Genomic DNA, 13,296 nt, shown 5'->3' with positions numbered 1-13,296 from the left:
ATGAGGCGCAGCGTGATATTTTAATACGTGCATACAGCGTGCAATGAACTTTTCCTCTTGTGAAATCAAAACTCTGGCCATTGAACAATTCCTTCATTCTTCCCCTACAACATCCCAATCCTGGTAACGTTTGTACTTCCTGTCTCTGTGAATGTGACTGCTCTGAGTATCTCACACGTACCGGATTTGCCCTGTGGTGACTGGCTTCTATCTCCTAAGATTTTTCCATGCTGCGGGGGTCAGAACTGCCTTCCTGCAGACTTAACAACAGTCCACCGAATGTATGTGCTGCATTTGCCTTACGTGGTTATCTGCCGACGGATGTGGATTACACTCGCCTCTCAGCTAATGACAGTAGTGCTGCTACGAACAGGGGTGTGCAGGTACCTCTTCGAGACACTCCTCACAGTTATTTTAGATACATACCCAGAAGCGGATTGCTAGATCGGTAACTCTGTGTTTAACTCTCTGAGGAACTCCCCTACTGCTCCATGCAATGGCTGCGCTGGTTTTCATTCTCAACAGCCGTGGGTAGGGCTTCCCACTATCCCATGTCTTGAACAGCCGAGGCTTTTGGAGCACGTGTGTGTATGTGCGCACGCGTGTGTTTTGTTGTGAAGTGGCCATCCTGATGGGCATGAGGTGGCATCTCCCTGTGGCTCTTTTTAAAAGAACTGCCCTCGTGACTGGTGACGTCAAGCATCGTTTCACATCTTTAGTGACCACTACATGTCTTCCTTGGGGAAATCTCTATGTGCATCGTTTGTCACTCTGAGCTGATTTTGTTTTCACTCCCTCTCAGCCTTCATGTGAGAAGAAGCACTGCAGATCAACATTCCAGTACGATCCTGCATTGCTCATCATGTGGGATCATCAGCAATCGTGAAAGAGCTTCATCGGAAACTAGTAATTCAACGGAGGGGAGGGAATGGTAGGGTCATCGGGAGGGAGGATAGGATCAAAGTATGTCCCACATGTGTATGAAAATTCACAAGGAAACTCCTTGTTCGATATAATTAATACGTGCTAATTTAAAAGGAAACCGATAATTCGCTGCAAACTTTTACAACTTTTTACAGAGCACCTAATAAATCCTAGGCTGAGTGCCCAGTGTTGGAAGGAACAAGCAGAAAGGTGGGTAATAGCTGCCATTAAATGTAACAAGAATGGGCCGGGGATTTAGCCTCAGCGGTTCCACTGCCTTCCTTGTAAGCTCAAGGCTCCAAGTTCGATCCCTGGTACCAAAAAAAAAGATGGCAAATGTAACAAGAAATATCCCACAATGCTGTGTACCTCACAGTGTTGTTTGCATCTTAAACTTGGAATTCAGCCAGAGGTCAGCAAAAGACTCACTACAGAATCAGATATCAGATAGAACCACTGAAATGCATGTTCACTAAATTCATAAATTCACAAATGGAGCAGGGAAATATAATTGAAGGCCATGAAAAAAATAGCAGACAACAAAATCATGTGTACAGAGGATAGGAAATCCATACAGAAGGCAGTACCTGGAAAAATGATTGGTGTCAAGTACAGAGAGAAGTAACAACGGTTGCCTCTGGGTCATGGGCCTGAGGGAAACTTTCCTTTCTGTTTCTTTTTATTCATATCAACTTTGTAGCTTTTCAAAATCCTGCTTTATTTTGATAATAAGTGAAACATTACAGAAAAACTGACAGAGGCTACTTTACATTGAATTCTATCACTGCCTAGGCACCCTCCATCCTGCTTCATCCAGTGCTCAAAACAGCTACTTTAAGGAATGTGGTAAAGTTACTTTTACAACTTAGCTTTCTACATTATATCCCTGTACCAATGCTCTTTACAGACTGACACTGAAACTCTTCTTTTTCTTTTTCTTTATTAGTGTATTTTAGGTGTCCAATACAGTGACGTGCATCATCGGGATCTTGCACCTTTACATAATGTAACTTGGTTCTTATTTTTTCCCCATTCCCCTGGCCTCCCTTCACCCTTTCCACCTTTCCCTATTTACAAAGACTTTGTTTCCATTTTCTTTTCCTTTTCTCTTATTTTTTTTTCTTTTCCCTTCTTACCTTTCCCTTACCCCTCCTACTTGTCCTACACCTTTAGACCTTTTTCTTATTACACAATATCAATTATACATCATGATCCTTATTTACACTTTTAGTTTCTCACATCGGAGAAACTATTCAGTATTTACACGTGTGTCCTATTAATTTCACTTAAGAGTATGGCCTCAAGGAGCATCCTACTGCAGCTTTGCTATTAAGAAAGTAGAGCCAGTTTCCTTCCTCCTTGACTCAGGGCTCAGCCTTGGACTTAGCCTGACCAGTCAAGATCTACAGAAGTGACCCATGTCAGCTCCAGATCAAGGCCTCAAGGTGCTCTGCACGCTTCTGCTGATGGTCCTGGAACTCTGTCTGGCACCTGAAACTCACCTGGGCTTGCTGGAGACTGAGGCATCAGGGAGCATGGATAGGCTCTAAAGTCACTGCCGGAGGACCTCCAAATACAGTAAACATCCCAGCAGGGGTCAACAGAGTCACCTTCCCAACTTACACCTGGCTACAGACTCAAGAGCTGACCCAGCCTTCCCAAAGACTTGTGAGCAACAACCAAAGAGTTTCTTAAAGCCACTATATTTGGGGACAGCTTGTGCAGCCTTACTATGGAAAATGGTACGTGATACAGGCGTATTATTATTTCTATTTTCCATGTAAAGAAATGAAGGGTCAGAAGGAGGGAGTGACTTTCCTCAGGCCACACAAGCCAGTAAGTAACTGGTAAGATCAGATGCCATTAACATTATTTGCTAGAGGTCTATCGGTGTCAATGATTTTTTTGACTGCTACATGGGGTCCAACCAGAGAAATTACTGTAATTTCAATATTCATTATGCTACGCATGAATGACAATATGGGCATTTCTAATATTTTTCCATTAACAATTATTGTAGTCAAAGTGATCACCTTAAAAAAATGGAGGAGATGTGGCTCGGGGAATTGGGGTCCTACCAAGGTCCTCATTATCATCTGGCTGATGTTCATTTGGACAAATTCACTAAGCCGCACACTTTGGGTTTATACACCTTCCCGTGTTGCTGTGGCTTGACTGTGTCCACTCCAAAGTACAGGTGCGGAATCTGCACGTGGTGACGTAAAGAGGTGCGGCCTTCCCAACGTGATTGGGCCACGAGGGCTTACGGCCCTTACAAAGCAGGCTGCACTCAGCATTTGGCTTTCTTGCCCTCCACCTCCCAGGACAGACACTGCCCTGGAGGCAGCCCTGAGATGCCATCCTTGAGGCAGAGAACGGCTTCATCAGACAGAACACCTTCCGGCACCTTAACCTTGGACTTCTGAGCCTCCAGAAGGGAGGAGACACATTTCTGTTCTTCATACAGCAGCTGATCTCAAGTATTTTTGGTCAAAGCAGCACAAATTGGGTTAGGACGTGTAAATATTTGAACAAATTTTTAAATGAGAGAAAGGTTGAAAGAAGCATGTTTGTACATAGACCTAGATGTGTCCTGCCTCACATGTGTGTCCCAAGAAGGGGACTGCTGGTCATTGGGCGCATGTGCCTGTGACTGCTAGAGATTGTCACCATGTGCTGCACACGGGGCTACAGGCTGCCGTCTGCACCCCACCACAGCACAGTGAGGGCCTCCCACACAGAGAGGATCTGGGCCTCGGTATGGTGGCAGATGAGAAGGAGGTCATCCCAAAAGGGGCCGCCATGAGAACAAGAGTTGGGAAAGTCTAGGAGTCCTGGGGATCCTGGCCTTGGGGGGGCAGAGGGCAGTGGGTGGAAACTGGGCCGTGGACAGAGGCGAAACAACAGAGGCCAGGAGAGCCACACAGGAAATAGGACTGCTCTGTGGTGCACGGCACAGCAAAGTTGTGGGCTGCTGAGGGAGGGCTTAGCATTTCTGCCTCCACGCCCCGGCGAAGGTCCGACTACAGCCTAGACGTACCTCTTGGTATCGATCCAGCACAGAGACGAACGTGCGCTGATAGAAAAGCAGCTGGAGGCGCTCATGGACGTAATTACGGCACAGCTCCTCGAAGGTGGCCGCCCGGTCCTTGCCCTGGTGCCGGGGGTTCTGAAAGCCTGGAGAGTCTACAACCAGGATGGAGGCCGTGGAGAGATGCTGGGAGGAGAAGGATCTAGGGAGAGGACAGAGAGGCCCCAATACGACCCGGAATCTGAGAGCCCACTGGATCAAGACTCTCCTCTCCCCACAGCAGAGTTGGACCAAGTTAAGCAGGGTGCTAGGTGGGTTTGGAAATCCAGCAGATACAGTTTTAAAACCAACCTCACTGCAGACAAGCTGTGTGACCTTGGGCAAGTTACTTAACCTCTCTGAGCATGGGTTTCCCCAACGGTTAAACAAGGATGGAAGTGAGTAGGCTGATCTCACAGATTTCAGTAAGGACTAAAGGAGGTGACATGTTAAAAGAACCCCTTGTAGACACAGAAAGCTCTCAGGAAATAGGACTTCTCTAGCAGACCCAGAGGAATGGAGAAATGATCAGCTTATAGTAACCTGGAAAACTGGCTCCAGAGTGACAGCTTGAGCTTCACTTGCTTTCTGCAGCGGCACACTCAAGCGGGAAGATCATTTTGTTCAGGGAACCCATCTACAAAGTTCTTTCAAGCTATCACTTCCTACAGTTCTCCTGATGAATCTGTTTGGGTGGACAGAGCAGGGTCTACGCCCATGAAAAAGCACACGTTAGGAGATGTGAGTGTCAGTCTCATGTGGGCCGTGGGCTGTGTGTCTCTGGAGAGGCTCACAACCTCTCTGAGCCTCGGCCATGAAAGGGCTAGTGACGAAGAGGTGTGGTGGCAAAAGCTTGTAATCCCAGCACCGTAGGAGACCAAGGCAAGAAGACTGCAAGTTCATGGCCAGCACTAGTGCGGACAACTTAGCAACTTAGTGACGCTGTCTCACGTAAAAATCTTTAAAGGTTGAGACATGTAGCTCAGTGAGAAGGCCCTGGCTTCAATCCCTATACTAAAAAAAAAAAAAGGATTAATGATGGAGACCAGCTATGACGGCCCCTGGGAGGACACTGGATAACGCATCCACCACTGTGAATGTGAAGTCTGCCATGTGCTCAGTGCTCAGGAAATGTCACTTGCATGATCATCATTAGCATGATCAGCTCACAGCCTGGGGGAAGCCTAGATGTGAACCCTGGTCCTGTTCTTCCTGCTGAGGTCCCCGTATAATAGAGTGTGAAGACAGAGATGACCCGGGAAGCCAGGTGCCTAATAGAGATTCACAAACGAGGGCTTGTTACTGACACCACGTCCATCTCACAGATGTGGCCCGAGAACCCCACCTGTGGAGAGGCTGCCCCTGCAAGCTAACAGGGCTCTGTACCTGAGCGCACCTTCCACCCTTGCACACGTGATCCCCTCCGCTTCCGGATAATGCACCTGCAGTCTCTGATGGCGATTTCTCTGCCAGCAACAGACCAAGGGGCACCAACTTGGAGACCCCAGCTCTCTATGGCTGTGTGCCAGCCTCATCCTTTAACAGGGTTCCAGAAGCCTAAGCATGCTTCCTGCTCCCTCAGTGGCCCTACTGGAACAACTTCAAGGGTTTCCCAAGATGAACTAAGAAGATGCAAACTGAGGCCGCAGGTGCCTGCAGCCTGGCAGGTGCACCTCGTAGGCACAGTCACCCCGAAATCATACTCTGCTTGTTCCCTGTCCCCAGCAAGAAAAATGAAGCAAGTAAATGATGAGAACAACTGGGTAGATAGAGAGACTCAAAGGCGAGACGTAAGGGGACAGCTTCTGCTGGCTCCAGCCTCCCTGCCTCATCTCCTCATCTGTGCAATGGGCTGACGTGAGACTACATGATAGGAGGAAGATTAGACCATGAGAGGTATCCCCAGTCTTTGGAAGACACTAAAAGTCATCAGGTTTTATTACTAGTATTTTTACTGTCACTATTAGAGAGTCACTCCAGTTCATTATCGTTTTTTAAACCCTCACATCAACTGTTGGGAATAGAGCTGTTTCACCGGTGTGTAAAGGGAGGTCAGAGAAGTGAACGGAGTCACTCAAGTCACACAGCCAGTGAGTGGGCAGCCATGGAGGAATTTAAACCCAGCACCACTCATTAACAACCCTCTCGCCTGTTTTAAAAATACCACTCTGTGATTTACGTCTTGTATTCTCAATGATTACTTTGAAGGTAATGATAGAGGGCTGGGGATTTAGCTCAGGGGTGCCACGGCCTGCCTCAAAAGCTCAAAGCCCTAAGTTCAATCCCCAGTACAAAAAGAAAAAAGAAAAAAAGATAATGATATGCAGGGTACTAACTATTGTTATTCTCTTGTTATTAAATTTTGTTTTATTTTTTCATAAAATAAAAAACAGTGCTCCTTGGCAAAAGGGAAAAAATACCACACTGAAAAACTGCTCCATTGCAAGAGACCTACTCTGTGTGGGACAGAAGGCCACGGTTACCTATTGATGAGTGAGACCACAGCTGCAAAGAGCTCCTGGTACAGGCCTGAGGCCATGCCCTCCACGCAGTCCGTGCCTGTCATCTTGAAACCTGAAGATGGGCAAGAGGCAAGGTCAGGATCCTGTGGTCACAGGGTCCAGAATATAACTACAAAGCAGTACGGGTGGCTTGATGGCAAAAACGTCCCTTTCCCAGCCGTATCCCTCCCTTGCTGAGGTAATACGTCCACCTTCTTAGGACAAAGTCCAGTGTCTTGTCATATAACCTGTACCTAAGGTCACTGCTACAGTGTGGATCCGTAATGTCCCCCAAAGGCCCATGCATTAAAGGTTTGGTCCCTCCCTAGACCAGGGCACTACTGGGAGGTGGGGCGACCTTTAAGAAGTGGGGTACAGCAGGAGGTCTCCAGACCTTGAAGGGGCCAGTGGGATCCTAGTCTCTCGTGTAAGAAGGCTTCCTCTCCTGCCTCATTCCCGACTACCATGAGGTGAGCAGCTTCCTCTGCCATGTGCTCCCCGCAAGAAATACTGCCTTGCCCCAGACCCAAAAGCAACAGGGCCAAGCAACCAAGAACTAAAATCTCTGAAACCATGAGCCAAAATAAGCCTTTTTTCTTTCTAAATTGGGTTAGCTCAGTATTTTGTTACAGTAGTGGAGAGCTAATACAGTCACCTCCTCAGGGAAGCCTTCCATGATGATCACCACCATCATTAGACCAATTCCCAACTTGCTTTTTTTTGTTTTACAATCAACTGTAGCCAACTATTCACTTGTGTGATTATTTTATTAACCTGTGTCTCCCCCATGTGGCTAGGAGTGCCCTAAAGTTAGGAACAGTCCTTGAGTTTTTTGCTGTTTAAATCCCCAGTGTCTAGCATGTAGTAAGAATATAGTAAATGTTTGCTGTTCTCATTTTCCAGAAGGAAATTTGACAATTTTATATCAGAAGCTATAATTTATTCATCTACTGGGGCTTATAATTTTACTCTTTGTCTCTCAGTGTAATGAAACAGTCTGAGAAACAAGGTTTCTTCCAACTGTTCTTCCAACTGTTGGTTAAGTTGGCAGGATCACTTTTTTGAAATGTCAATGCCCCACAGTAGCAAATGCGTAAGACTGTTCATAGCTCACTTGTGCAAAGAGACACTCCTAGTCGGGTGAGGAGAAGATAGAGACATTTGGGAAAGTGCCCAACTACGATGTTAGGGGGACTAGAAAAGCTTACACAACTCTACTTTGGTTGTGATCTGCATTACATGTATGTGCTTGTGTGCATTCCATTAAAGTCGTCGGCCTCGGCTGGCTGTATGAAATAAAGCAGAGTAGGGAACGGCAGGGTCTGGTCACAAAGACGTCCTCATCTTCGAGTCTGAGTTTCATCCACAGAATTAGAAACCCAGCTTCCAAATCTACAAGCACTAGTGCCTGGATAAACCCTTCGGCTCGTATATTCTAGGCAGCCCAGTACAGCCCAGTACAGCCCAGTACAGCCCCCAAAGCACTTCCTATCCCTCCGTTTACTCCGCCCCAGGCTGTTGCTAGGCAACACACAGCCTCCCCACATCTCTCCTAAGCCTGCGGGTCCCCTGCCTGTTTAATGTCTACCCGAGACCTGGGCCGGAGAGGCTCACTCAGACTCTCACAAAGCCATCTGTGTGTCTATGCATGGGTGTGGCACGTGTGTCCATGTCCATGCATGTGGTGTCTGTGTGTGCATGTGGGTAGCATGTGCTGTGCATGTTTCTGAGACTATGTCATATGTCTCTGCATTAGTGTCATGTGCCTGAGTGAGTGTGTGTGTGCACATGCACTATACATCAGTGCCCAGGAGCTCTGTGTATGTGTCTGTGCTTGTGTGTACACACAAGTGTGCTGTGCACACCTGCGTATGTGCACGTACATTAGAAAAGGTGCAAGCAGACCACAGCTCACTTGAGAGCATGGGTCTAAAGGAAACTGTAAGAGGCCCACAGGGTCTTAGTGCCTCAGCCAGCCAGCAGAAGTTCCTGGAAGGTGGACACAGCTCTGAGGACCCAAGAGAGCTCTAAGACATGCCCCAAAAACCACAGCTCAGAATTGATTCCACTCCCTAATCCCAAACTCCACTGCCTCAATAAAAGCTACTCTCAGAGAGTTCTCAAAGGACTCCAGGGGCTCCCAGAGGTTCCTTTGCCCTTTCTCTCTCTGCAGCCAGTGCATTTGGCTGCAGAGGTTCAGAATCAATCCCCCTTACACCAAATCACTTAGGAGCCCCCCCAACTCCTCCAGTCACTCAGGCTGAGCCCCAGAAGCCATACTTGGTCCTGCTCTTATCCTGAGGGCTTGTGCTATCTCAGCTCAATTTGTAAATCAGACCCAGCCATCATCCCTTCATCCCATCTCCCGCACCTTATTCCTAATCTAACACGACCCTCTCTCATTCAGTAACTTTTTTAGGCTCCCAGTAGGGTCTCTTCTCCCACTCAGTCAAAAAACCTTTGTCCAGGCTGAGCCTTATAAAGAAAAAGGAAAACCATGCCCTGTCCCTGCTCAAACCCCTCTATGGCTTCTCATCAGGCCTGAGACACACACCCTGGTCCATACACCAACTGTGAGCAGGTCCCAACCTGCCCTCCGGACTCCCCTGCAGCCACCCTCCTCACCTGATCCAACCACACCAACCTCATTTCTGTCCCTCAAACAGAAAGTTCAGGTTTCCTTTCCAAGCAAGCACTCAAAAAATACTTCCGTATTTTCCAGTAGAAAGGCCTCCATCCTGTGGAACTGTCCCCTCTGCCCCATGCAGGGTTCCCTCCCAGGGTCCAGTCACCCTTATGATCACTGGGCAAAGCTATGACTATGAGCACTGTGCAGTAGCAGCCACAACCAAGACTCCTGCTGTGGCTTCCCCACACCTGGCACAGAGGCAGGGGAAGGTCTTCAGTCAACCCTGGATGGACAAGAGAAAGGCTGCAGCCTGATACCTGAAGCCCTCGCAGCTCCCAGAGGCAGGCCTAGAGGAGAGGCAACAGCATGATACCTGGGCTGGGCTCCTCATCCTTGAGGCCCCGTCGGCTTGGCCCGGATGTCACTTGCTCGATGATCTGTCGTAGGTGGTGCTTGAAAGTAGCTGTATTCAGCTCCTCATACTCACAGCCCAGGACCTCAGCTGCTCGGTTTGCCCACTCAAACCGCATGAACTGCTTCCGGCCCACTGCATAAGGGATCAGGAAGAGATGTGGTGCTGAGACCCAGGCATGGGTGGGTGTACACCCAAGTGCCCCTCCGAGGGTCTTGCTGCCCTCCAGGCCCCCCACCCTCACGGGGGAACCTGACAAGGCAGAGTTCCCAGGCAGTGCCAGGCCTGCTCTGTGACTGGAACTTTGTTAAGTGGGAAACTGGTGGTGAGCAAGACTGACCAAGTGACTGTCCTCATGCATCTTCCAGTCTACTGAAGGAGTGAGACAACAAGCACGTGAGCAAAATATATGGTAAAGAGAACTAAGGTAATTCTAGGCGATAGCAGTCCCATACACACATACACACACACACAGAGAGAGAAGAAACTGGACTGAGGGAGTTGTTATCTAACTAAGGTGGTCCCAGAGGGTCCAGAAAGGTGTGATCATTGTGATCACTGAACTAGACTGGAAAGATGAGAAGGAAGTCAAAAGAATTAAACTCTGCACACGACAGCAATACTGGCAGAACACAATTCACAGCAGCTAAGCTACGAAGTCAGCTTGGGTAGCTGTCAACAGACAATGAGTAAAGCAAATGTGGTATACATGACGGAATATTAGAAGGAAGAGTGAAATCACATCATGTGCAGGGAAACAGATGGAACTGGAAATCAGGATGTCAAGTCAAATAAGCCAGGCTCAGAAAGCCAAACATCATGCTTCCCCTCATATGAGCCATCTAGAAACAAAACTAAAGACTTTTCTAAAAAGAGAAACTAAAGAGAAGAGGAAGGGGATTGAAAGAGTGGGGAGGAAAACAGGAGAGGGTAATGGGAGGGCAATGGTCAAGGAATGTCATATGCGGTATAAATACGCCAAAGTTAAACCCATCTTTCTGTATGACTAGTATTCACTCATTTTTAAAAGAGAACCAGGAAAGTACTTTAGAAGTACAGGAGACAATGCAGAACCTCTGAGGCAGATGTGAACACGGCATGCCAGAGAAACACCATGAAGGCCACGTGGCCAGGTTACAATGGGGGAGGAAGGCCACTAGAAGCGGCTGCAGTCGCACAACGGAGAGCCACACTATAGGGAATTCATCACAAGGCCGTGTGAAATGAACAGCAGAGACCTTGTGCAACATGGACAATACTTAGGGTTCAATGTTAACTGAAAAGTAGATGGGAAGACTAGACCACAGTGCAGAGGTACACTTAATCATTCCTAACGGTTGTTAAAATTATAAAAACAGAAGTGTAGCCAAATATTAATTAATAACAACCGAGTAAGGAGATTTGGTATTTTCCAAGCTTTCTACAGTGGTTGTGCCCTAACTCTGTAATCCAAATAAAAATAAATGATTTATTAAAACAAAACAACAGTACTAACCTTTAAAAATACTCTCCCATCTCTTATCATCCCATAAGTGTGTTTCCTCCTTTGAAACAAAAATGATAACTGTCCACAGATTTCATAGTCCAACCCAAGAAGAGAGGGACCAACTCTCTAAAAAAATATCTAGAGGAAACAGTCTGGCCTATGGAAAATTGGAAACTTGGAAAAAGTGTTTTATCTCAACGCTGTTCAAGGAGGATAGCAACAGCCTCTGTCATTAAAGACATCACAAGTAACTGTTGCTTCCTGGGGTCCACCCATAGGCCAGAGACTCAGCACTGATCACCACAGAGGCATCACTTTACCCTCGTTTCCAGTGCTCGTTTCAGAGCTGATGAACCGAGATTCAGAGGAAACATGGCTAATGAAAACAGTGCTGTCACTTTCAGAAGTGATGAAGAAGATGGCGGCGCCGGTGTGATGACGACGACAACCGTGGTGGCGGGGGTGAAACGGACGAGGACGCTATCGATGTGGATGACGGTGGTGGTGGTGGCGGTGAAACGGTCGTAATGACGAGGACAACACTGGTAATCGGTGGTGGTGAGGTGATCATCGTGGTGACCGAGGTCGTCGACCACAAAGATGGTGGTGATGATAGGGGTGACGACAGAAGGGAGGGTGCTATGACAGCACCGACTGACGACAGTGGTGGTGGATTATTACTATTATTATTATTATGCCCGAAACAGGCTGTACGCAGTGCAGGCTGCACTGAGTGAACCCCACAGGGGCTGGGGATTTAGCTCAATGGCACAGTGCCTGGTCTGCCTCTTGCCTGGCCTGCCTCACAAGCACAGTATCCTGAGTTTGATCCCTGGTACCAAAACAAAACAGTTAACCCCACAATGGGCTTATTCATACAAGAGAATCTGGCCAAAGCCTACATGTGAGGTCAGAGTAACTCACACCCAAATTCTGTTCCCATAACTAACACCTTCTTAACTAGAAGGGCAATGTTCTAATTACAACCATATATTTTGTCTATTCTGTTCCTAATTTGAGAATGCTTTGACTTGTCTTTTGCAAGCTTTGCTTACTTTAATTTCCACAGAAACCGCACAACTGCACATTTTCACACATAGTTCTGCCCTTGCACATAGCTTGTCTTTACCCCAAGTGATTACTAATAAAAATCAATGGCTTGGACTGGCCAGTTTCACCAGTACTCGTCATCCAGGTGCCCCACTTTCTGTGTCTCTTAGTTCTATCTCTTAGGTTTATTCTCAGGCCTGAGTTGTATACTGAGTAGGAGACTGGAGCCTACTGCAGAGGTTTCTGGTAATGTTTCAGGGGGTCCCCAGTAGAGGATGATGATGATGGAGGAGGAGGAGGCAGAGGCCATAAGGACAGTGATGAAATAGTAAAACTTTATTGCCTTCATTTTATTCAACATGGCACCAAATTTAGCTCAAGGCTTTTGGTGTCAGAGAGCCTGTGTGATAGACTTCCACGTATGACATGTGGAAAAAACTTGAATGCATGATTATTGTAAATATTTGTTGTTATTATTATTAAATCTTCACAAATGTCTTAGAAAGCATTATTACCATTTACACTTTACAGTGGAGAAAACAGACTCAGAGAAGTCTCCAGGACACAGACTGTACTAAATGGAAGAACTACTCTTTTACCAAAATCAGCTCCTCAAATAACATCTTTAGGAAATTTGTCACATCCTTATGACCCTGGACATATTTTCTTTTAAATGGATTTACTTATCTCTTTTATGGAAATATATCGTACAAAAAGATAGTATTGCACTATCGTAAATGAGAATCCATTATCACCTGTCACAATTGAAAACAGAAATAACCATAGTATAAACACCAAAATGTCATTAGATTCTAATTAGATGTGTTACTTGTGAGCCTGAAGTCCCCTGTTTTAGAAGGGTCATTAACAAGTACTAGAGAGAGGACTTGAAGGCTGTTACCACTGAATGAGATCACCCTCTTCCTGGTGGAGACCAGAAGTAAATGAAGTAGGAGGTCACTTTCTAGGCGGGTGTTTCCTGTCCTACCACTCTCTGTGGCTGCTCGTCTCCCACACTCTACCTACTGTGACCTTCCTGACCTTGATGAGCTGGGAGAGATGGAGAGGGGAATTGGCCACTGCTGTTTCTGAGAGGAGGTGCAGGCAGGCCCCTGCATCCTGCCTACATTAGGGGCACCCTGCTCGTGTATCTGAGTTAGTACTCAGGAGCGGGGTATGACTGAATATCCTCTGCTCCAGATCCCCACAGAATCTCACCTGTAC

The 13,296-nt window shown here is 47.0% G+C and overlaps 1 protein-coding gene across 4 annotated transcripts in view; it reads right to left on the bottom strand.

The window, feature by feature from the left end:
• Myo18b (myosin XVIIIB) overlaps positions 1-13,296 on the bottom strand; it is a 278,729-nt gene that overhangs the window by 162,908 nt on the left and 102,525 nt on the right. For all 4 annotated transcript variants that reach the window (XM_033762282.1, XM_010603683.3, XM_010603687.2 and 1 more), the window contains exons 13-15: positions 9,498-9,671; positions 6,478-6,568; positions 3,965-4,157 (exon numbers count right to left, since the gene is read on the bottom strand). In XM_033762282.1, the coding sequence (XP_033618173.1) occupies positions 3,965-4,157; positions 6,478-6,568; positions 9,498-9,671 (458 nt within the window). The remainder of the gene's footprint in view (positions 1-3,964; positions 4,158-6,477; positions 6,569-9,497; positions 9,672-13,296) is intronic.

The sequence above is a fragment of the Fukomys damarensis genome, unplaced genomic scaffold, assembly GCF_012274545.1.
Source record: "Fukomys damarensis isolate Sample0158 unplaced genomic scaffold, DMR_v1.0_HiC HiC_scaffold_12, whole genome shotgun sequence".
Taxonomy (NCBI): Eukaryota; Metazoa; Chordata; class Mammalia; order Rodentia; family Bathyergidae; genus Fukomys; species Fukomys damarensis.
The sequence above is the reverse complement of the archived record's forward strand: the minus strand, read 5'-3'. Positions and strand labels throughout refer to the sequence as shown.